General features: G+C 42.8%; 1 protein-coding gene across 2 annotated transcripts in view; it reads right to left on the bottom strand.

The window, feature by feature from the left end:
• Positions 1-25,981, bottom strand: part of CDHR1 (cadherin related family member 1) — a 233,238-nt gene that overhangs the window by 21,557 nt on the left and 185,700 nt on the right. For both annotated transcript variants that reach the window (XM_082268497.1, XM_082268498.1), the window contains exon 15: positions 2,410-2,638. In XM_082268497.1, the coding sequence (XP_082124623.1) occupies positions 2,410-2,638 (229 nt within the window). The remainder of the gene's footprint in view (positions 1-2,409; positions 2,639-25,981) is intronic.

Genomic DNA, 25,981 nt, shown 5'->3' with positions numbered 1-25,981 from the left:
TAATATAGCAGGACAGTAACTGGTAATACTCGAAAGAAATATAATATCTTAGGGAGTAAGGTTATTTTGACCGTGGTAATATGGCCAAGCCAGGAAACCCTCAACGGCGACAAATGGGTCGTTAATGATGTTAAGTGAGTTAGTATTGAGGGGTAGTTTGCCTGAAATAATGAGGAGGGATGTGAAGTTAGATTGATACCTAAATACGTGAGGGTATATAAGGCTCATCTAAAGGAAAAAGAGGATTGCAGTTGGGAAAGGGCAGGTTCAGAAAGAGGGATGTTAAGGTCCTGCAATTTTTGCTGATTCACCTCCAAGCCCGATATTGATGTATTGTTCCAAAATACGAAACAAATTGAGAGTTGTTGTAAGAGGGGCAGTAAGGAATAAGAGAATTTTGTCTTCAAAAGAGACACAGCCTTAAGCAATGTAATAAAGGAGTTTACTAGGAGTGGTAGCAGGAAGTCTGCAAACTTTTTGTAATAGGAGGCAGGTAAACCATCTTGTCCAGGTTGCTTGTTTTTTTTCATGAACTTGATGGCATGCAGAAACTCTTCATGATCCCTATGTGTTTTCAATTAAATTACTATGCTTCTTGAACTGCACTGGACCAATATTATATCAACAATTTAAATGAAAATAGATCTTAGCCTAGGTTCCCACTACTTGGGTCCTGAGTCCTGCTTTTGTGCAAGCACAGAAGACCAGAATTCCCTGACCCTTTTTTAAAAATGCAACTAAACAGAACAGCATGGTGCTTTAGCGAACCATGAAGGTGCCATTTATAATTAATGGCACATTTGTGTGCAGGGTGGTTTTCCTGCGAGTTAGGTAGTACGTGTGATTTTAAATGGTTTCCAAACCTTCACAGATTTGAACCTAGGCTTAGTGCAATTTATTTTTAATACAATATGCACTCTTACCGCTAAGTTGAATGCAAAACTTAAGAATGTTACTGATGTGCTTCCAAATAATATTTTATTTTACTGGGTATGTTTCTGTCAATTGCCTCAAGTAGTTACCTGCCTTTGCTTCTAGGTTTTTGACATCAGAATTTAGAAAGAACACATACACTTGAGGGTTTTTAATGATAATCCATTAGTGTTTCAAGGGTATCACTAATCCAAGCATCAGTGGATTTTCTGGATGGGAGGGACAGGTCATCCTAGAGACAACATTTTTACTAGTACTACCATTAATTAGTGAAGTTGCAGTTCACCTGCAGATAGTGCTGTTTAACACAGCAAGAAATGCAAGATTTGGTTAGGCAAAAGCAATTGCTTAATTTAATGTTTATGTGTATTGAAGAATATTAAACAATATACACCAATCAGCCATCATTTTTTTCACTTTGACCTCCCACCTAATATTAAGTAAGTCCCCCTTTTTCCATCAAAACACCCCCCTTTGCCACCAAAATAGCCCTAACTCCACTAGATTGCTAAAGGTGTGATGTGGTATTTAGCACCAAGCCATCAGCAACAGATCCTTTAAGTCCTCTAAGCTACAAGGCAGAGCTTCCATGGATCTGACTTGTTGCTCCACCATAAGACACAGATGTTCAATTGGATTGAGATCTGAACTATTTGGAGGCCAAGTCAACACCTCAACATCACTGTTGTGTTCCTCAAGCCATTTAAAAAAAAAAAAAAAAATTGCAGTTTGGCAGGGAGCATTATCCTGCTGAATAAGACCACTGCCATCAGGGAATACCATTTCCAATAGGGGTGTACTTAGTTGGAAACAGTGTTTAAGTAGGTGGTACATGTCAAGTAACATCCACATGAATGGCAGGAACCAAGGTTTCCCAACAGTACATTGCTCAAAGCATCACACCACCTCAGCTGGCTTGCCTTCTTCCCATAATGCATCCTGGTGCCATCTGTTCCCCAGATAAGCAACACACAAACACCGGGTTATCAACATGATAAAAAAGAAAATGTGATTCATCAGGCCGGGTCACCTTCTTCCATTGCCCCATGGTCCACTTCTGATGCTCATGTGCTCATTGTAGGCACTTCTGGCTGTGGACACAGGTCAGCATTGGCCACCTAATGGGTCTTTGGCTATACAGCCCCATTCAAAACAAACTGTGATGCTCATTTTTTTTTCTGCTTTCAACACATCAACCCTATGGACAACATGTTTACTTGCTGCCTAATAATGCTATGTGATAACTTAATCGGTGTTATTCACTTAACCTGTCAGTAGTCATAAAGATATGTCTGATCAGTGTATGTCTAGTACACAGTGGGTTGAACAAGCTAAAAGAGGTCAGGAAACACATTTTCATTAACAGATGTGAAGCTCTTAGCATCCCCTTCCTAGAAACATCAAAACTCTGTGCATGTTACTTGTTCTAGTAATGCAACTAGAAAAATGTATTATTTATACTGTGCCATGACATACCTCTATTTTTACTGGAGATCCAATGATCATGGTCTTCTCCTGAATGTTCTCACTGAACTCTGGGCAATGATCATTGATGTCTAGTACAGTTACAAACACTTCAGCTAAGCTATACTTCCCTTCAGTATCCTCAGCTTTGACATAAAAGTTATATTTAGAGTTATCTTCAGCATCAAGTGAGGCCCAGGGTTGAGTATAAATGATACCAGTTGAAGGGTGAATCAGAAAGCTGAAAGGGAAAGCACAAAGATGTGTGAATTTTATATAAAAGGGCTAAGGCAACAAAACAAGTATTCAGATGACAAACTGTACCTGTAACACCTGTTATCAATCAAAATTTGTAAAGGAAAGGGAAGTATACATTTTGTTTATTCAAAAATATTTTCATGAATAGGATATTAGGATATTCAGGAATATTGTAGGAAGGGTGTGTAATGTTGTGAAGAACATAGTAGGACTGTCTGTGTTCTGTGATAGAACATGTTGTGGTAGGCTGGGTTCACACTATGTGCGGCGCTGCTCACAGCAGGGGGTCCAGAACATCCCTATTCACTGTTTTAGGACCGAATTAGGTCTAAATTTTTGCATGAATTCACATCTGAAAGGGAGTCAAAGATGCACAGGACCCTTCTGCAGTGCGCTCCAAGGCTTCCCCGGTGATGTGTGAACTGGCTCCCCATGAGCAGGGCCGGATTAACATAGGGGCTATTGGAGCTGAAGCACCAGGCCCCCTCCCTTAAGATAGGCCCATCCAGCCAGCAGCATGAGCCTGATTTCTCCTATCCATAAACGTCTATGGGACAGGAGAAGCTGTTTGTAAATGTAGGGGTGGCTGGCTGCACCTGGGTTGGCTCAGTGTGAATATTACAGTGTCACAGAGCACAGTTCCCCCTGCACAAATGGAAGAGGAGAGAGGTTGGATTGGCTCTGCCTTCTCCCGCCCCTCTCCCTCTGTGCCCGCACACACACCAGTCTGTACAGTGAAGTGAAGGAGCCGTGTGGGTGGGAATTTATACACAGAGCAGCCGACAGATACAACATGAATAAGATATGTGTGAGTGATAAGCCTCCAGGAACCATCCATATGTAAGCTCAGTGACTGGACTCTTCCTCCTGCCTCCTTTTTTCTCTCCCTCCCCCTCTTTTTTAACTTTTTCTCCAGCTTTAGCTGTTAAAACTGCAGCCAAAGTGTTTAGAATTGTGTCATCAGCCTATGGTAGTGCTCAGTGCTTTGTGCGTTTAAGTTGGTTCACACTGGTTTGCTATGGTTTGTCCCATTGCTTGTGTATCTGCAGTTTTCCTGCGTTAAAGCCACAGTCTTACTGATTCCTATTAGGTTGCATGTTTTTTCTGTATTTTCTGAAAGCGCAACAAAATACCTGCATGCTGCATCTTTGGTACACTTTAACCACTTTACCGCTGAGTACCGTAGTACTACTGCGGCAAAGTGGCTCTTGTAGGTCTGACGACGTAGACCTACATCGCCAGACTCCTCCCCTGTAGGAGGCGCGCTCCCGCTGTTTTCATTCACAGCGGGAGTCGGGCCAGGGGAGGAGCAGCGGCGATCGCCGCTGCTCTGCCCCGATCGTCTGGGAATCCAGTTTGGAGATCCGCCCGCCTGTGTAAAACAGAGCGGGCGGATCTCCTCAGTGACAGGGAGTGACAGATCGGACTGTTCAGCATAGCTGGACATCCGATCTGTCCCTTTCTCACACAGTCACCTCCCCCCCCACACGTCAGTAAGCACCAGGCATACATTAACCCCTCCCTCTCCAATAAAATTAACCCCTTCCCTGCCAGTGTCATTTTTGCAGTAACAGTGCATATTTATAGCACTGATTACTGCAGTAATGTCACTGGTACCCCCAAAAGTGTCAAAAATGTCAGTCAAGGGTCCGATCTGTCCGCCGCAATGTCGCAGCCCCGCAAAAAAAATCGCAGATCGCCGCCATTACTCGTTAAAAAAAAAAACACCAAAAATTACATAAATCTTTCCCTTTGTTAGTAAACGCAATAACTTTTGCGCAAACCAATCAAAATACGCTTATTGCGATTTTTTTTACCAAACATGGGTAGCAGAAAACAAATTGGCCAAAAATTTTAAAAAAAATTGGTTTTTACATCTTTTTTGGGGGGAATTTCATATAAAAAAATGTTAAAAATATTGTTATTTTTTCAAAATAAACGCTCTTTTTTTGTTTATAGCGCAAAAAGTAAAAATCACACAGGTGATCAAATACCACCAAAAGAAAGCTCTGTTTGTGGGAAAAAAAGGACGTAAATTTTGTTTGGGTACGGCGTCGCATGACCGCGCAATTGTCAGTTAAAGTCGCACAGCGCCGAATCGCAAAAAGTGGCCCAGACGTAAGACAGCAATATGCTCTAGTGGTAAAGTGGTTAAGAAAAAAGAAAAAGCAGCAAAAACTTGCAACCTAATAGAAATCAATAGGATCGCAGCTAAAACTGCAGGTAAAACGCAGGAAACTTCGGATACACAAACATTGCGGCCAAACTGCAGCACCCTAGTGTGAACCCAAAGGCTTGTACACACTTGCAGCTGGCACTGTCACTAAACTGAAAAGTGACCGGCAGTGAGGAGGTGATATCCTACCTCTTCACTGCATGTTTTACCCCCCAAATGCCAATTCCTGCAGATAATAGTATGGTTCACTTTGAACTCCACCTTATTTCTGTCGCTCTCTTTAGGTATTCAATGTGCTCTCATCTTATTTTCTACACATGCAATACCTAAAAAAAAGGAATTGAAATAAGGTGGAGTGCAGAGTGAGTTTCTACACTTAAGCGGAGCCCTTCACAGAAGATTTTAAGACATTGGTAAAGTATAACTAAATGCAATTTTTTTTCTAGTTTGTTGATAGAGTGGAGAGGGATTAGATCCTCTGTCAGGTTTCCATAACTGCCTATGGCCCTGTTAGGGAGATTTACCCTTTCTTTTTGACTCTATTTGTCCTGTTTACTGTTATCATCACATGTGGAAATAAATGAAAACCCTATATTTTGGGTGTCCCCAGAGCAGGAATAGAGGGGAAATCATCCAATGGTGACACAAGTTCTGGTGACAACCAGGGATTCCCTTACTTTGGAGGGATTTTCTCTTACTTCCTGTTTGGCTATGGGACAGAAAGTGAAGAGAAATCTCAATGGGACACAGATTGGAAAAAAAGCTGATGGGTATGAGCCTTGTTTCAGACTATTGCAAACACAGACATCGCATGCGATTTGCACCACATTGCTATGCAGATCACATGGGATGTCTATGCAATGCAAATTCAGCCATACATTTTTTGCATTCCCAAGAAAATGCTGCAGGAACCTTTTTTTCCCCGCACTGGAATTGGATCCCATGCGATCCAATTCCTGTCCAAATTCGATCTGCAAACCAATCTGGGGGTGTCATTACCTTTGTTTTGACACCGGCTGCTGTTCGCAGAGCGTAATGTAAACTGCCTGCGGGGAGATGCGATGCGGGAACCCGCACAGGAATGGCGGTGGCTCCCGTATCGCAGTAGTGTGAACCCAGGCTAACCCCTCCTTACTCTATCCAAAAAAATAAATAAAATAAAAGCTTTCTCTTTGGTTACACTTTAAACCCAGAGACTGGCGGCCTTTTACTATTAGTAGGAATAGTATTGCACATAATATCAGAGATATACAGAACTTCAGTTTTGGGTGGAGTAATATTTTCTATATTGCATTATTGTTTGATACACAGGATTTAAAATGTCCTTTTATTAGGGTTTACATCTCCCCAACCACCCTCCCTTCCTCCTCTCTGTCTCTCCCATCTTCTCCCTTATGGCACAATAATAATGAGTATTATGTGGGTACAATGACGTTGGCATGAGTGTGCAGTGTATATAGTGACTAAGATTCTGTTTAAAGTGGAGTTCCACCCAAAAGTAGAACTTCTGCTTTAAGGCCTCCTGACCCCCTGATATGCCACATTTGGCATGTCATTTTTTTTGAGGAAGTGGGTACCTAGATTTGACAGGTACCCACTCTCACTTCCTTAGCAAAAAATCGTTTGTTTTTTAATTTTATTTATTTCCATAAAAAGGCCAACCAAAATCTTCAGCACCAGGCCCATGATGCTCTTAATCCGGCCCTGCCCATGAGAGTCGGTCACACTCTCCTGTCATGTGAATTTGATGCAGGGAAACCCATATCCAACTTGCATAAATATGAACCCAGCCTAAGAGTACAATATGTAGAGGAATGTAAGAAAATGTTACATTGCTGAAACAGACATCTCTAGCAACAGGCTTTTCTTAAACAACAGGCACTGTTTTTGTAGTACGATCTCCGCTGCCAACATAATACAAATTCTGTGAATAATGCCCCTCTGGCAGAATTGCAGAGATTCTGAAAACAAGGCTCCACTGGCAAAATTGTGTGGTGTTTGGCTATGGTAGCATGGATCTAGCCTCATGCCAATTGTTTACAGCTGAAGAAGAGTTCAACAAAACAGGTAACCTAAGTACCTAAAAAAAAAAAATGGTTGGAGTCTAAATTTATTGAGTATTTTCTACTGTTGTTACTATACAAAAAGTGCTCACTAGCCACAAAATGGACTGATAAGCTACTCATTTCCACATTATTTTTCCAACTCTTGGCTAAGAGAGTTCCAGAATGTGACATACATATATACAGTACATACATATGTATATATACAGATACCAAAGCCAGCACCTGTTTTATCCACTTAATTTATCTTTATTACTGACATAGGTAGGATAGAGCAACAACCACACTTTGACCACAACTGGTCTAAGCAACAGCGTTGATTAAAGTTCAAATTTAGGAATTAGGCAAAATCTACAATGCAGTACCCTTGCAGTAGGTTTCATTTGCACTGCAAGGTTTAAATGCTTGGAAGGCTAGGGGGAGCTAAGTAAGCTGCATTCCCAAAGACACTTCAACTCAAGCCAGTTCCAGCACTCTCCCTCCAGGTTGCGGGAAGTCCTTCAGTGGTATCATGCACAATGCAGGACTATTAGGACCCCCAAGGTAGTATTTTCAGAAATACTACCTGTACCTCGAGCCACACCGAGAGGCAGCAGGAGATTAGGGAAGTTAACAAGTGGCTGAGGAGCTGGTGTAGTAAGGAGGGTTTTGGGTTCCTGGAGAACTGGGCCGACTAGTAGGGACGGATTGCACCTAAATGGGGAGGGTGCAACCGTACGGGGTGAGAAGATGGCCAAGAAGTTAGAGGGGCTTTTAAACTAGGTGATGGGGGGAGGGTATAGATGTAGAATAAGCCAGCGGGGAGCAAGGTTCAGCGGGCACAAATGGGGACATTAGCGGTAGGGTGTTCAGAGTTCCTAAATCCAAGGTGGGTATGGGGAAAAATCGCAAGAGTAGCCTAAAAACAACATCAAACAAGGATATATTATGCAACCGGACAAAATTACGAGATTTGTATACCAATGCTAGAAGCCTGGCAAACAAGATGGGAGAGCTGGAGCTGCTAATGTATGAGGAGGGCTTAGATTTTGTGGGGATTACAGAGACTTGGTTCAACAGCTCTCATGATTGGCTGGTGACCATCCAGGGGTATTCCCTTTATCACAGAGATAGAGAAGGTAAAAAAGGGGGAGGGGTATGTCTGTATATTAAGAACAGTGTACAGGTAAATATGAGGGATGATTTTAATAATGGAGCTATGGATGAGGTAGAATCTCTATGGGTAGAACTTCAAAGGGAAGGCACTATGGGAAAAGTAATATTGGGCATATGCTATAGGCCCCCCAACCAGAGGGAGGAGGGGGGAGAAGGATATCCTTTCACAGACTAGATTGGCAGCAAGGATGGGAAATGTCATTATAATGGGGGACTTTAATTATCCAGATATAGACTGGGCAGAAGGAACCGCGCATTCATCCAAGGCTCGGCAGTTCCTAAATGTTTTGCAGGACAATTTCATGGGTCAGATGATAAACGCACTGACAATAAAAAATGTTGTACTAGACCTACTGATTACCAACAATACAGACCTGCTCACGGATATAGAATTACGGGGTAACTTAGGAAATAGTGACCATAGGTCAATTAGTTTGAGTATTAATCATAGTTATAGGAAACACAAGGGTAATAAAAGGAAACTGAATTTCAAAAGAGCCAATTTCCCAAAACTGCGCTCTTTGTTAGAAAATATCCAATGGGATAGAACCCCGGGAACAAAGAACACGGAGGAAAAATGGGAGTGCTTCAAGAGCATACTAAACAAAGGGATTGGCCAGTGCATTCCAAAGGGAAATAAATTTAAAAGAGCAAAACTAAACCCTGGGTGGCTAAACTCCAAAATAAAAATGCATATTAATACTAAAGAAAGGGCCTTCAAAAAATACAAGGCTGAGGGGTCATTGGCAGCATCCAAGCATTACAAAGAGTGCAATAAGAAATGTAAAGGCAAAATTAAGGCGGCTAAAATAGAACACGAGAGACATATAGCGGAAGAGAGTAAAAAAAACCCAAGAAATTATTTAACCACATAACGACTGCCCACCGCAGATATACTGCGGCAGGCAGCCGCTGCTGGGCAAAGTGACATAGGGGTATGTCACTCGCTCAGCCACCTGTAGGGGTCGAGCGGGCGCCGACGCTCGTTCACAGGCATCCCCGCGCGAGTGACCGGCGGCTCCGATGTCCGCCGGCCACTCGTGATCTCCCGCAGGAGAGGGAGAAAGGCAGATGGCTGATGTAAACACAGCCATCTGTCATTCTCTCTGATGTAAGTGCAGAGACTATACGATCCTGCTATGTAGGATCGTATGTCTCTGTGGTTACATCACAAGCCACGCCCCCCCCCCACAGTTAGAATCACGTCCCTAGGGACACACTTAACCCCTTGATCACCAATAAAGTTAACCCCTTCCCTGCCAGTGTCATTTTGACAGTAACAATGCATATTTATAGCACTGATTACTGTAGTAATGTCGCTGGTACTCCCAAAAGTGTCAAAAATGTCAGTCAGGGGTCCGATCTGTCTGCCGCAATGTCGAAGTCGCGCAAAAAAAATTGCAGATCGCCGCCATTACTAGTTAAAAAAAAAAAAAACAATAAAAATGACATCAATCTTTCCCGTAGTTAGTAAACGCAATAACTTTTGCGCAAACCAATCAAAATACGCTTATTGCGATTTTTTTTACCAAACATATGTAGCAGAAAACAAATTGGCCTAAAATGTTAAAAAAGTTTGATTTTTACATTTTTTTGAGAATTTCATATAAAAAAATGTGAAATTTTTTTCAAAATTGTCGCTCTTTTTTTGTTTATAGCGCAAAAAATAAAAATTGCACAGGTGATCAAATACCACCAAAAGAAAGCTCTATTTGTGGGGGAAAAAAGGACGTCAATTTTGTTTGGGTACAGTGTCACACGACTGCGCAATTGTCCGTTAAAGTCACACAGTGCCAAATCGCAAAATAGGGCCTGGTCTTTGAGCAGCCAAATCTTTCGGGGCCTAAGTGGTTAAATATATAAAGAGTAAGAAAGCGAGGCCAGAACACATTAGCCCCATAAAAGACGATGAAAGGAAGCTGGCCACAGAGGACAGAGAGAAGGCGAAAGTGTTAAATAATTTCTTCTCTTCACTCTTTACAAAATAATTGGGGGGCTACACTAACCCAGCTTGTAATGCTAAACTAAATAATACACCTCAGGAAGTACCCCCATGGCTTACAGAAGATAGACTTAGAACTATACTAGAGAAACGTAACATAAATAAATCACCAAGACCGGATCACTTGCACCCATGTGTTCTTAGAGAGCTCAGCCAGGTGATAGCCAGACCATTATTCTTGATCTTTAAGGATAGTCTACAGATGGGTATGGTGCCAGCTGATTGGAAAAAAGCCAACGGGGTACCAATATTTAAAAAAGGGCTGAGATATATCCCGGGTAACTATAGGCCAGTCAGTCAAACATCAGTAGTCTGCAAGATTTTGGAGGGGATGTTAAGAGACTACATACAAGAGAATGTAGTAATGAAAACGGTATTATTAGTAGTAATCAGCATGGATTTATGAAAAATCGTTCTTGTCAGACAAATCTAGACAAAGGAAAGCCTGTGGATGTGGTGTATCTGGACTTTGCAAAGGCATTTGACACAGTTCCCCACAAACGCTTACTGTACAAACTTAGGCACATAGGTATGGACCATAAGGTGAGTACCTGGATAGAGAACTGGCTCCAGGGGAGAGTGCAAAGGGTGGTGATTAATGGGGAGTACTCGGATTGGGCGGGTGTGGAAAGTGGGGTCCCCCAAGGTTCTGTCCTGGGTCCAATCCTGTTTAATTTATTCATAAATGACTTAGAGGCGGGAATATCCAGCACAATCTCTGTATTTGCGGATGATACTAAACTAAGCATGCCAATATCTTCTATGCAGGATGTGGAAACCTTACAAGCGGACCTGAACAAAATAATGGGGAGGACATCTACATGAGGTTTAATGTTGAAAAGTGTAAGGTAATGCACTTGGGCGTCAAAAACACGAACGCAAGCTTCTCACTAGAGGGGGAACCTCTGGGTGAATCTAAGATGGAAAAGGACCTGGGGGGACTAGTGGACAACGGGCTTGGCAGTGGCATGCGATGCCAAGCCGCTGCAAGCGAAGCCAACAAAATACTGGCATGTATAAAAAAGGGGATTCACTCCAGAATTAAAGAGAATATTCTCCCACTCTACAAGACTCTAGTCAGGCCACATCTGGTGTATTCCGTCCAGTTCTGGGCACTGGTCCTCAGAAAGGACGTGCTGGAACTGGAGAGAGTCCAGAGAAGGGCCACAAACATAATTAGGGGAATTGAGGACATCAGCTATGAGGAAAGACTACAGGCATTGAACTTATTCTCTCTGGAGAAGAGACGCTTGAGGAGGTATATGATATCAATTTACAAATACTGTACTGGTGATTAGGGATGATCGAACTTTTGAAAAGTTTGGTTCGACCAGAACACCCGAACTTCCCGAAAGTTCGGGTCCGGATTCCAGAACCCCATTGAAATCAATGGGACCCAAACTTCGGTAAACAAAAAACACCATTTTGAAGCCCTAAAACCCAATAAATGCCCCTAAAAAGTGCCTAGGGTTCTGGGTCATGCCCCAGGGACTATTAATCACACAAAAAAGTTCTTAAAAATTGTCGTTTTTGATAGAGAGCCAATTATTGAAAAAATTATTGAAAAAAAAAAATAGATTTCTTTGGATTTAGTGTCTGGGGGGTCTAAAAAGTGTACATGTGAAGTTTCAGCTCTGTAGCATGTCCAGAACCAGAAAAAAAAGATATTTTTTCTTAGAATTTTTATTAGCGCAGGGATGTGGCTCTGCTCCTATCACACCTATATGTGTGTATGTGTATATATACATATATGTGTGTGTGTGTGTGTGTGTGTGTGTGTGTGTATATATACCCCTACTCAGAAGTTCAGATGTTATGCCTGCCTCCAAAAACGCCCAAAAAATGCCCAATAAACGCCTGCAACAACACACCTGGGCGTTTTTGTTGCAGGCGTTTATTGGGCATTTTTTGGGCGTCTTTGGAGGCAGGCATAACATCTGAACTTCTGTTTAGGGGTATATATACACACACATATATGTATATATACACATACACACATATAGGTGTAATAGGAGCGGAGCCACATCCCTGCAAATAATTTTATTAGCGCATGGATGGGGTTCCGCTACTTTCACACCTATATGTGTGTATGTGTATATATACATATATGTGTGTGTGTGTGTGTATATATATATATACCCATACTCAGAAGTTCAGATGTCATGCCTGCCTCCAAAGATGTCCACAAAAAAGCCCAATAAACGCCTGAAACAAAAACGCCCAGGTGTGACAGGAGCGGAGCCACATCCCTGCTCTACTGCAATTCTAAGACAAACAATCTTTTTCTTATGGCGGTCACCCTGACATGGATGAATTCAGTCACCCTGGTATACAAGGAGCAGAGCCCCATCCCTGCTCTACTAAAAATTCTAAGAAAAATTATCTTTTTCTTATGGCGGTCACCCTGACATGGATGAATTCGGTCACCCTGGCATACAAGGAGCGGAGCCCCATCCCTGCTCTACTAAAAATTCTAAGAAAAATGATCTTTTTCTTATAGCGGTCACCCTGACATGGATGAATTCGGTCACCCTGGCATACAAGGAGAGGAGCCCCATCCCTGCTCTACTAATAATTCTAAGAAAAATTATCTTTTTCTTATGGCAGTCACCGTGACATGGATGAGTTCTGTCACCCTGGCATAGCAGTCAGAGTCAGTTCACCCTACACTATACTGCGGTCACCCTGATACTTAACACTTTCCCTACAGAAACTAGATTATTGAATCTAACTATAGTGGTATATAGTACCCTAACTACACTAGATATCCCTTTCCTCACACTAATAATTGCTAAATGACACTTTTGCAGCAGGAGTAACAGAACTGCTTCCACTCTCTTCCACAGCCCCTGTATTACAGTGCTAGAGATTTGGCGGGGCTATGTTATATACTGGGGGGCGTATTCACTACTGATTGGCCTCTGGGCCCCCTAGTCACTCCAATCACATTCCTAGCATCCTCCTGCCCCCTCAATTGGCTTTTACTGATGTTTCTGGTCCAATCAAGGGCTTTTAAAGCCCAGTTCCAGTCCAATTGCATTTTGGTTGGTTCTGGTTGCCGAATTCCGAACTTTTTCCGCAAAAAGTTTGGAATTCGGCCAAATATCGAACAGTCAATGTTCGGGTCGAACCGATGGTCAACCTGAACCGTTCGATCATCCCTACTGGTGATGACCCTAAACAAACTTTTCAAAGAAAGAGAATACAATAAGACACGTGGCAACTCACTAAAACTAGAGGAAAAATGGTTTAACCTTAAAATATGTAAGAGATTCTTTACTGTCAGAGCAGTGAGGATGTGGAATTCTCTTCCACAAGCAGTGGTATCGGCAGGGAGCATCGATACTTTCAAAAAACTATTAGATGGGCACCTTAAAGACCACAACATAAAGGGGTATACAATGTACGGTTAACAGCAAACACACACACACACATCATAGGTAGAACTGGATGGACTGATGTCTTTTTTCAACCTCACAAACAATGTAACTATATGTAACTCTGCATTGTATGTGGAGCGTGCAGGAGTGCAAGAACAACTGAGAGCACCTTAGAGATGAGGCTTCACTGGACGGGTCAAACTGACAGTGGCTAGTGTCTATATTGTTGCTCACTTTCGGTGTTGCTATCTATTATCAGCAGTTATGGGATTACCAAGTAGGGTGACCTGAACTTTCATCTATTGTGCAGTGGTATGCATACAAATGTTCAACATAAATAGACTATGACACTTACTCTAAAATAAAAAGCATTTTTTACCCTGCATCACCGTACTGTACATGCTCTTTTTTGCTAGTACATTACCATGCTTTTTTTTTTTTAACTTCCCTTGACTCCAATATTTTAGTACTAATAGTGAAACCTTCTCTAAATTAAAGTGGAATTTTGACCAGCACCAATATGACATATGATGCAGTCTGCCAATAGCATTAACACAGAAATCTTTGTTTTTCTGAATCCTCCCTACTTCATAGTTTATCCCCTGTTCATCCTTCCAATAAAGTTTTTTTTTTTTTTCAGCTTCTTTTGTGAATAGGGCCACTGGCGTTAAAATGGAGGACACCTAGCAGGGCTTCCTGATAATTAGCCACAGAAGGCAGCCCCAATGTAAGCAATAGGAGGCTGAAAGCTCCTACATCTAACCATGGCCACTCACATGTAATCACTCACAGAACAATTACTTGGAAATTATATGTCTATTACTTCCAAATAGGTTTTCTCCTGCAGCTAATCAGTAGGAAGTCCTGCTAGGTTTTCTGTATGGAATCACTGAAGGCCCCATTCGCAAATGAAGACTAAGTTCTGCAGCAAAAGTGTCAGTTAGAGGGTTGAGAAAAGCCATTTAACACTGGCAGGGTTGCATACAATGGTAAGCTTTTATTCATATAGATAAAATCTTTGCCTCAAAAAAGTAAAAAAAAAAAAAAAAAAAAAAAGAATTGCCTAAAGTGGGAATTTACCCATAACAGTTTGATAATAATTATTGCTTTTTTTAAACAAAAGAACATACATTTCACGTTATTAGGTGTGCTACCAAAATGATTGTGTGCTGTAAATTTCCTACAGCATTGCTCCTGTTCCTTCTGCTGGAGGCCACCATTTTGTTGAAGCCTCTGTGTTTTTTTGTATATGGATTTTTTTTTTATAGAATATACTACTGTCTCTGTCCACCAGAATTCCCTGAAGAAGACTCTATGAGTTTAAGCACATAGGGGTTACCACTGGGCTTTGCAGCCTTTGTGGCAGACTTAGAGTAACATATGTTATATCGTTCTTTCACATTTGGTGAAAAATCAGGCTCACTTCTGCATAGAAACCAATAAGCTTCCAGGTTTCATTGCCAAAGCTTAAAGAGGAAGTAAACCCTCCTCTGACACTTTTACCTATAGGTAAGCCTATGGTAAGCCAAAAAAAAAACACCAAAAATGACAGAAATCTTTCCCTTAGTTAGTAAACACAATAACTTTTGCGCAAGCAAACCAATCAAAATACGCTTATTGTGATTTTTTTTACCAAACATAGGTAGCAGAAAACAAATTGGCCAAAAATTTAAAAAAATTTTGTTTTTTTACATTTTTTTGGGGGGAATTTCATATAAAAAATGTGAAAATATTGTTATTCAAAATTTACGCTCTTATTTTGTTTATAGCACAAAAAGTAAAAATCGCACAGGTGATCAAATACCACCAAAATAAAAGCTCTGTTTGTGGAAGAAAAAGGACGTAAATTTCGTTTGGGTACGGCGTCGCACGACCGCGCAATTGTCAGTTAAAGTTGCACAGTGCCGAATCGCAAAAAGTGGCCCAGACGTAAGACACCAAAATACTCCGGTGGTAAAGTGGTTAATTGAACAAGCTGCGATTAGAAGCTGATTGGCTACCATGCACAGTTGCACCAGATTCTGAGCGCACCAGCTTTAGTAAATCAACCCTGTAGTGTCTTATTTTCTCTGATGTTTTAATCATGTTCTCTTTGTAATTTTTAGACACTTGTTGATGATTATTGATGCCTCCTTGGTTGTGTTTACTTGTAATTGTGAAATTGGTGCATTTCCTTCAATTATCTTATATTCCACTTCAAGCATTGGTAATTTAGCGGGCAAATACTCTTAGATCATGGTTGTGAAAAACTGCTAGCAGGTGCCGCTTTTGTAGTTCAGTTGTAAAGAATTACGTGTACAAGCTCACTTGAGCTCAGAATGTCTAGACCAGTGGTTCTATACTCCGGTCCTCAGGACCCACTAACAGGCCAGATTTTAAGGATCACCTTGGAGAGATGCAGACTAGAATACTGCAATAACTGAGCAGCAAAATATATCACCTGTGATGTATTTCAGTTATCTTGCAAACCTGGCCTGTTAGTGTGCCTGGAGGACTGGAGTTGAGAACCACTGCTCTAGACCATAATGGTTGCATTAGCTAAGCTCCACCCACTCCGTTGTAATCGAATTGGCAAGTTTGTTTATTCTTAGACATTAGCTCATATGAAAATCTCTAACTATTGGATACTGGTAAACTGTAAAAAATATTATAAGATCCTTTTTTTTTCCACAAGATCTCCATGATGCCGAAATATTTCATGGGTGTGTATAAGGCAATTTACATTTAGAGGCGTATTCAATAAATAATGTCAGAAGCACGGGAACAACCAATAGAAATTGGCTTGCAGTCAGAGCAGTACAAAATAGATTTTGATTGGTTGTTATGGGTATTGCAGTTAGGATGTAACCCTTAGCTTCTTGCATTATCTTATTAATTAAGCCTGTTAACTCCGCTAATCCGCAACATTCTCCAGAGTGTGCAGCCAAGCTGGACGAGGAGGAGGAAAGTGTCACAAAACATTTCCTCTCAGCTAATTCATGAAAAAAAATAATTTTAAAACCTGGTTTAGACACAATTTCCTGTGTTATTATCAGCAAATGATGACAGAAAACAGCACTGTAAAATGTGCATTTTAGAAAAAGGATTGCAGGTAAAATAAGTAGTTAAACAATGCTTTGAAAATCTCAACACAAAGTCTGCAACTCCCTCATATCCCCCTGCTGATTTCCTGAACTTACGAAATGACATTAACACAATGTTCAATGTCAAAGAAAAAAAAAAAACATGCCTATATTTAGTCTTGCCACCTCTGAAAAGTGAGAAAATCAGAATAAATTGCCAGAATTATCTGCTCCTTTCTACCTTATATTCTGTGTGCGCAGCTGTCATATTCAGTTATCAGTGTTCCAACTGCGTAGACAGCCTTCCCCCACTCTGATCCAATTAACAGCTTGTTCCGAGGATTAAGTGAGAAACCAAATTTAAACCACCAATAAATAGCAGTGTGGTACTTGTCAGATATGCATGTCTTAATCACTATGAATCTTTTACAATGTGACATGTTTTCCCACTGAATAAAGAAGCAACAATGGTCATTTTGGTTAACAAAAAGCTGCAGCAGACTAAGTAGCTAAAATAGCTTTAGGATTTTAAGAGTGCAAGAAAATAGTTTGCATTTTGAGTAGAATTGGAAGGCATAGTCCCGTCTTATGCCAAACCGAGATAATTTCCTGTTTTTCAGACCACAAGTAGACCCCTGCTCTATCCTGCAGCCTAAAATCAGATAAGAATTTGCCACTGCCCACTCAGCCAATCACAGATGACTTCAGCCCTCCATGTCCCTGTAATAAGAGGTAATAGCAATCACATGCAAGAAATTAGCACACAAGACTGCAGCAGAATGCTCACTTTAAAGTGGGCAAACATCTCAAATAACAATTAAAATATATACAGGACAACTGTTTTATCTGCCAATAGTTTTATAATTCCCTGTAACTAATCTTCCGATTTACACACAGCCCTACTTAGCAATCTAAACAAAATCAGGCGCACTGTAACTGCTATTATGATGTTTTCTAAGAAAACATAACATTTTGGTGTACGTTTATGAAACTGAGAATTTTGCTCTCAGTTCACTTCTCGGCAGTTCTCAGAGGAAAATGATGTCCTCTGGCACCCTGTTTATGTAGCGGAGAACTTCAGTTCTCACAGGGAGTACAGAGGAGAAGTTTTCCTCTGAAAACTTTCGAGACCCATGTAAAATTGAATGGGCTGCCAGTAATCTCGTGAAACATGGAGAGATTACAGTATGAGAAACACTCTGGTGCCCATTTATTAGGCAGTGGTAAATAACCACTGCTGAAAACCCAGGGTATTCTCAGCGGAGACCCCCACCTAATGTTAATAAATTAATTAGTCCCCCTACACAATACACACACACACACACACACACACACACACACACACACACACACACACACACACACACACACACACACACACACACACACACACACACACACACACACACACACACACACACACACACACACACACACACACACACACACACACTATTTTATTCTATCTTTTCATGCGACAACACCAAAGAAATGACACATTTGCTACAATGTAAAGTAGTGAGTGTACAGCTTGTATAACAGTGTAAATTTACTGTCCCCTCAAAATAACTCAACACGCAGCCATTAATGTCTAAACCGCTGGCAACAAAAATGAATACACCCGTAAGTGGAAATATCCAAATTGGACCCAAAGTGTCAATAATTAAAAAAAAAATTTCCAGCACTTTGCGATCTGTGACTGAGCGACCGTGCTCTGCGACTGATAGCGATCTGTGATTGACCGACTGTGCTCTGCGACTGATAGCGATCTGTGACCAACTGACCGTGATTTGCGACTGTCAGCGACTGACAGACTGCTCTGCGACTGACAGACTGCTCTGCGACCGACTGACTGTGCTCTGCGACTGACCGACAGTGCTCTGCGACTGACCTACGGTGCTCTGCGACTGACTGACGGTGATCTGTGACTGACCGACCAGTGAGTATCTTTGCGACTGGTGAGTATCCTTGCGACTGGTGAGTATCCTTGCGACTGGTGAGTATCTGTGACTGGTGAGTATCTTTGCGACTGGTGAGTATCTTTGCGACTGGTGAGTATCTTTGCGACTGGTGGGTGAGTATCTTTGCGAGTAGTGAGCATCTTTGCGACTGGTGAGTATCCGAGTGACTGGTGAGTATCTTGTGACTGGAGAGTATCTTGCGACTGGTGAGTATCTTTGCGACTGGTGAGTATCTTTGCGACTGGTGGGTGAGTATCTTGCGACTGGTGAGCAGCTTTGCGACTGGTGAGTATCTGGGCGACCGGTGAGTATCTTAGCGACTAGTGAGGATCTTGCGACTGGTGAGTATCTTGCGACTGGTGAGTATCTTTGCGACTGGTGAGTTTCTTTGCAACTGGTGAGGATCTTTGCGACCGGTGAGTATCTTAGCGACTGGTGAGTATCTTGCGACTGGTGAGTATCTTTGCGACTGGTGAGTATCTTTGCAACTAGTGAGGATCTTTGCGACTGGTGAGTATCGTGCGACTGGAGAAGATCTTTGCGACTGGTGAGTATCCTGCGACTGGTGAGTATCTTTGCGACTGGTGAGTATCCTGCGACTGGTGAGTATCTTGCGACTGGTGAGTATCTTTGCGACTGGTGAGTAACTTTGCGACTGGTGGGTGAGTATCTTTGCGAGTGGTGAGCATCTTTGCGACTGGTGAGTATCCGGGTGACTGAAGAGTATCTTGTGACTGAAGAGTATCTTGCGACTGGAGAGTATCTTGCGACTGGAGAGTATCTTGCGACTGGTGAGTATCTGCGACTGGTGAGTATCTTTGCGACTGGTGAGTATCTTGCGAATGGTGAGTATCTTTGCGACTGGTGGGTGAGTATCTTGCGACTGGTGAGTATCTTTGTGACTGGTGAGTATCCGGGCGACCGGTGAGTATCTTAGCGACTGGTGAGGATCTTGCGACTGGTGAGTATCTTGCGACTGGTGAGTATCTTTGCGATTGGTGAGGATCTTTGCGACCGGTGAGTATCTTAGCGACTGGTGAGTATCTTTGCGACTGGTGAGTATCTTTGCAACTGGTGAGGATCTTTGCGACTGGTGAGTATCGTGCAACTGGAGAAGATCTTTGCGACTGGTGAGTATCCTGCGACTGGTGAGTATCTTTGCGACTGGTGAGTATCTTTGCGACTGGTGAGTATCTTAGCGACTGGTGAGTATCTTGCGACTGGTGAGGATCTTTGCGAATGGTGAGTATCTTTGCGACTGGTGAGTATCTTTGCGACTGGTGAGTATCTTTGCGACTGGTAAGTATCTGTGCGACTGGTAAGTATCTTAGTGACTGGTTAGTATATTAGCGACTGGTGAGTACCCCAGGTTTAGTACCAGGGGAGTTAGAGGTAGTGTAGGTAAGGAATAGCAGGTCGTTAACATTATCCCCATAGAGTAGTGGGTATTAATGTCCGACAGGATTGCGGATGCCACTCAGTGCACTTCTTGCGCCATGTATGAGTTCCTTCATGAACCAATCGAGGGCGAATACTGCTGTGCAGGATGTGAGCGACTTGTTGCTCTGGAAGACCAGATCCTGGATCTACAGAACACAGTGGCAAGACTGCGTTGCATCAACAACCTAGAAAGGAGCTTGGACATTACCCATCAGGCGCTGGCAGGGGCCAGCATAGAGGAGGGAGGAATAGAGGAGACGCAAGCAGCAGAGGTACGCAGCTGCGTGACTGTTAGGAAGGTTAGTGGGAAAAGTGTCAGGGAGGCCAGCCCTGAGTTGGTACACCCTAACAAATTTGCTGAGTTGCAGGTTGAGGGGGATATCAACTCAGGGGTGGCAGAGCTGGAGCAGGCACCCTCCCCCAGCTGCCAGGGGAGGGGTGGCTCCAGGAAGAAGGGGGGCCGTGACTCAGGAAAGGTTAGACAGGTTGTGGTAGTTGGGGACTCAATTATCAAGAGGACAGAGAGGGCAATCTGTCAAAAGGATCTCGGTAGCCGCACAGTATGTTGTTTGCCGGGCGCCCGCGTTCGGCACATCGCAGATCTGGCAGACAGATTATTGTGCGGGGCTGGGGATGACCCAGCGGTCATGGTGCATGTGAGCACTAATGACAAAGTGAAAGGAAGGTGGAGGATCCTAAAGAATGATTTCAGGGACTTAGGTAATAGATTGAGGAATAGGACCTCCAAGGTGTTTTTCTCTGAAATACTGCCTGTACCTCGAGCCACACAAGAGAGGCAGAAGGAGATTAGAGAACTTAACAAGTGGCTGAGGAACTGGTGTAGGAAGGAGGGGTTTGGGTTCCTGGAGAACTGGGCTGACTTCTCAGTCGGATAGCTGCTCTTTAGTAAGGATGGGCTGCACCTTAATGGGGACAGTACAGCTCTTTTGGGGAGAAAGATGGCCACCAAGTTGGAGGGGCTTTTAAACTAGGAGATGGGGGGGGGGGCTCAGAAGTAGAGTCAGTCAGGAGGGAGCAAAGGACAGAAGGTAGTATTAGAGTCAGAAGCGACAGTAGGGACATAACGTCAATTGATAGGTCTGTGCGGGAGAACCTCAGACCAAACAGGAATAAACATAACCACCAATCATGTTTAACTTCCGTAAAACTAAAAAACTAAGAGGGGTATATGCTAATGCCAGGAGCCTAGCTAATAAAATGGATGAATTGGAAAGGTTAGTACATGAGGAGGACATAGACCTTGTGGGAATAACGGAGACTTGGTTTGACCCCTCACATGACTGGCTGGCCAATATCGGTGTACCGGAAGGACAGGGTAGGAAAAAGAGGGGGAGGGGTATGTCTCTACGTCAAGAACAATGTAAGGGTGATAGAGAGGAGTGACATTACGGAAGGGATGAGTATGGAGTTAGAATCCGTGTGGGTAGAACTCCATAGGGAAGGAGAAAAGGGAAAAGTAATTGTGGGGGTTTGCTATAGGCCACCTAAACAAGGGGAGGAGGTAGAGCTGGAATTTTTAGCACTATTGGGTAAGGTGGCAAAACTAGGATCAGTCGTCATATTGGGGGACTTCAATTATCCTGACATTGACTGGGTAGAGGGGACTACACACTCACAAAAGGTCCATCTATTCACGGAAACCTTACAGGATAATTACATGTCACAGTTGGTGGACTCTCTGACTAGGGAAAACACAGTCCTGGATCTATTGATCACTAATGACCCAGACCTAATCTCGGCGGTAGGAGTCCAGGACTACCTGGGCTCTAGCGATCACAGGATGATCACATTTAGCGTAAATAACAATATAGCAAGGCAAGTTGGGAACATAAGAACCCTAAACTTCAGAAGGGCAAACTTTCCAAAATTGTACTCATTGATGGAAAGGGTAAACTGGGACCAAACCTTGGGATCACTGACCACAGAGGAAAAATGGGAATGCTTTAGGAACATATTAAGCAAATGCAACTTGCAGTGCATGCCTATGGGAAATAAATTTAGAAGAGACAAAGCCAAACCTGGCTGGCTAAACCGTAGCGTTAAAAAACTTATTAGGGGAAAAAAAATGGCCTTCAGGAAATATAAATCAGAGGGCACAGTATCGGCTTTCGACCAATACAAGGAGGCAAATAAGAAAAATAAACACGAAATCAAGATGGCTAAAATAAACTTTGAGAGATATAGCGGAGGATAGTAAAAAACCCATAGAAATATCGGAGGATAGTAAAAAAAACCAAAAAAATTCTTTAAATATACCAACAGCAAAAAAACTAGGGCAGAGCATATTACACACATAATTAACGATGATGGGAGGATGGTTACAGAGGACACTGAAAAAGCAACCATGCTGAATGCTTTTTTCTCGTCAGTATTTACACAGGAAACGGAGGGGTACACTGACCATGACTGTATGGTTAGTAGTAATAAACAGGACTTGCCGCTATGGCTTACAGAGGGTGAAATCAGGGAAAGGCTGAATAAACTTAACACAAACAAATCACCAGGCCCGGATGGCGTACATCCGAGAGTACTCAAGGAACTCAGTAAAGTTATATCGAGACCACTGTTCCTGATCTTTACGGACAGTATTAGGACAGGAGATGTACCAGGGGAGTGGAGGAAAGCAAACATGATTCTGATATTCAAAAAGGGTCAAAGGCATATACCGGGAAATTATAGGCCTGTCAGTTTGACATCAATAGTATGTAAACTTCTGGAGGGGATGATAAGGGACTATATCGTAGAGTTTGCTAAAGACAACAGCATCATCAGCAGTAACCAGCACGGGTTTACAAATGAGCGTTTTTGTCAAACCAATCTCTTAACATTCTACGAGGAGGTGAGCTGTGAGCTAGATAGGGGCAGACCAGTGGATGTGGTGTACTTAGATTTCGCTAAGGCGTTTGATACAGTTCCCCATAAGCGCTTAATTTATAAAATAAGGTTTGCAGGTATCAACAGCAGGGTTTGCTCTTGGATACGGAACTGGCTAAAAGGGCGTGTCCAAAGGGTGGTAATAAACATACTCACACTGGTCTGAGGTAGTAAGCGGGGTCCCCCAAGGCTCAGTCCTGGGTCCAACCTTGTTCAATTTATTCATAAACAGCATTGAGGACGGGATCAGTAGTTCGATATCAGTTTTTGCAGATGACACAAAACAAAATTGGCCAGGGCAATAACTGCACAGCATGAAGCAGATATCCTACAGGATGACCTGGACAAAATAACGGAGTGGGCAAGACTTGGCAAATAAGGTTTAACATGGAGAAGTGTAAGGTTTTGCACTTGGGGACTAGAAACATAAAAGCACAATACACATTAGGAGGGGAACCCTTGGGGGAATCAAAAATGGAGAAGGATCTGGGAGTCTTGGTTGATGATAGACTAGGCATTAGCATGCAATGTCAAGCGGCAGCTGCCAAAGCCAGCAGAATATTAGCATGCATAAAAAAAGGGATGTATTCCAGAGATAAGTCTATAATCCTTCCACTTTATAAAACTCTGGTCCGACCGCATCTGGAGTATTCTGTCCAGTTCTGGTCGCCAGTCCTCAGGAGGGATGTGTTGGACCTGGAGAGAGTCCAGAGAAGGGCAACTAAACTAATTAGGGGATTGGAGGACCTTAATTATGAAGAGCGTCTACAATCGCTTGATTTATTCTCCCTGGAGAAGAGACGCCTGAGGGGGGACATGATAGCAATTTTTAAATATCTCAATGGGGATCTCAGCTTAGAAAAAAAGCTGTTCAGTCGAAGGGATTGCATGAGGACTTGAGGGCATACAATGCGATTAGAGGAGAAGCGTTTTAACCTCAGGCAACGTGGGGGGTTCTTTACTGTTAGGGCTACAAGATTGTGGAATTCTCTACCACAAGAGGTGGTTTCTGCGGGTAGTATGGTGGCTTTCAAAAGACTCTTAGACGTACATCTCAAGGATCAGAACATTCAGGGCTATGTGAGATGATTACAGCTACACAGGTTGAACTGGATGGACTATTGTCTTTATTCAACCTCACCTACTATGTAACATAGAAACATAGAAACATAGAATGTGTCGGCAGATAAGAACCATTTGGCCCATCTAGTCTGCCCAATATGTAACTATGTAACACTGCCTTAACCGTCTTGGGCATGGAGTTCACCAGAGCTTCACAGGTTGCCACTGGAGTCCTCTTCCACTCCTCCATGACGACATCACAGAGCTGGTGGATGTTAGAGACCTTGCACTCCTCCACCTTCCATTTGAGGATGCCCCACATGCTCTATAGGGTTTAGGTTTGGAGACATGCTTGACCAGTCCATCACCTTTACCCTCTGCTTCTTTAGGAAGGCAGTGGTCATCTTGGAGGTGTGTTTGGGGTCGTTATCAGGTTAGAATACTGCCCTGCAGCCCAGTCTCCAAAGGGAGGGGATCATGCTCTGCTTCAGTATGTCACAGTACATGTTGGCATTCATGGTTCCCTCAATGAACTGTTCCCCAGTGCCGGCAGAACTCATGCAGCCCCAAACCATGACACTCCCACCACCATGCTTTACTGTAAGCAAGACACACTTGTCTTTATACTCCTCACCTGGTTACTGCCACACACGCTTGACACCACCTGAACCAAACAAGTTTATCTTGGTCTCATCAAACCACAGCACATGGTTCCACTAATCCATGTCCTTAGTCTGCTTGTCTGCAGCAAACTCTTTCTGGGCTTTCTTGTGCATCACCTTTAGAAGAGGCTTCCTTCTGGGACGACAGTCATGCAGACCAATTCAATGAAGTGTGCGGCGTATGGTCTGAGCACTGACAGGCTGACCCCCCACCCTTAAAACCTCTGCAGCAATGCTGGTAGCACTCATACATCTGTTTTCCAAAGACGACCTCTGGATTTGATGCTGAGCATGTGCATCACCTTTAGAAGAGGCTTCCTTCTGGGACGACAGTCATGCAGACCAATTCAATGCAGTGTGTGGCATATGGTCTGAGCACTGACAGGCTGACCCTCCACCCCTTCAACCTCTGCAACAATGCTGGCAGCACTTATATGTCTATTTCCCAAAGACAACCTCTGAATATGATGCTGATCCGTGGTCGACCCTGTCGAGGCCTGTTCTGAGTGGAATCTGTCCTGTTAAACTGCTGTATGGTCTTGGCCACTGTGCTGCAGCTCAGTTTCAGGGTCTTGGCAATCTTCTTATAGCCTAGGCCATCTTATGTAGAGCAACAATTCTTTTTTTCAGATCCTCAGAGAGTTCTTTGCCATGAGGTGCCATGCTGAACTTCCAGTGACCAGTATGAGAGAGTGAAAGCGATAACACCAAATTTAACACACCTGTTCCCCGTTCACACCTGAGACCTTTTAACACTAATGTGTCATATGACACCAGGGAGGAAAAATGGCTAATTGGGCCCAATTTGGACATTTTCACTTTGGGGTGTACTCACTTTTGTTGCTAGCGGTTTAGACATTTATGGCTGTGTGTTGAGTTATTTTGAGGGGACAGCAAATTTAAACTGTTATACAAGCTGTACACTCACTACTGTACATTGTAGCAAAGTGTAATTTCTTCAGTGTTGTTACATGAAAAGATATATTAAAAATGTTTACAAAAATGTGAGGGGTGTACTCACTGTTGTGTGATACTATATATAGAGTGTAAGAAGACACGTGGACACACAATGAGATAAGAGGGGAAGCGGTTTAACCTTAAGCTGCGTAGGGAGTTTTTCACTGTCAGGGTGGTAGGAATGTGGAACTCTCTTCCACAATTGGTGCTATCAGCGGAGAGTATCAATACTTTTAAAAGACTCTTGGATGTGCATCTCAAAGAACACAATATTCAGGGATATGGGAAATGAATATCGTCACTGACACACACACACCTACACAGGTTTAACTGGATGGACTTTATTCAACCTTAACTCCTATGTAACTATGTACTTGCACCCAATCTGCTAGCAGTTCACCACCTGTTGATTTCACCACCAGGCAAATTTTGCTACCCTAGCTGAACCGTAAAAAAAAAAATACTGTCCCAGCTAGCCACATGCTCAGCTTGGTCAAATTGCTAGCACTAC

This window comes from Pelophylax lessonae (genome assembly GCF_965119305.1).
Source record: "Pelophylax lessonae genome assembly, chromosome: 9".
Classification (NCBI taxonomy): Eukaryota; Metazoa; Chordata; class Amphibia; order Anura; family Ranidae; genus Pelophylax; species Pelophylax lessonae.
Note: the sequence above shows the minus strand (reverse complement) of the source record. Positions and strands in the feature narration are given on the sequence as shown.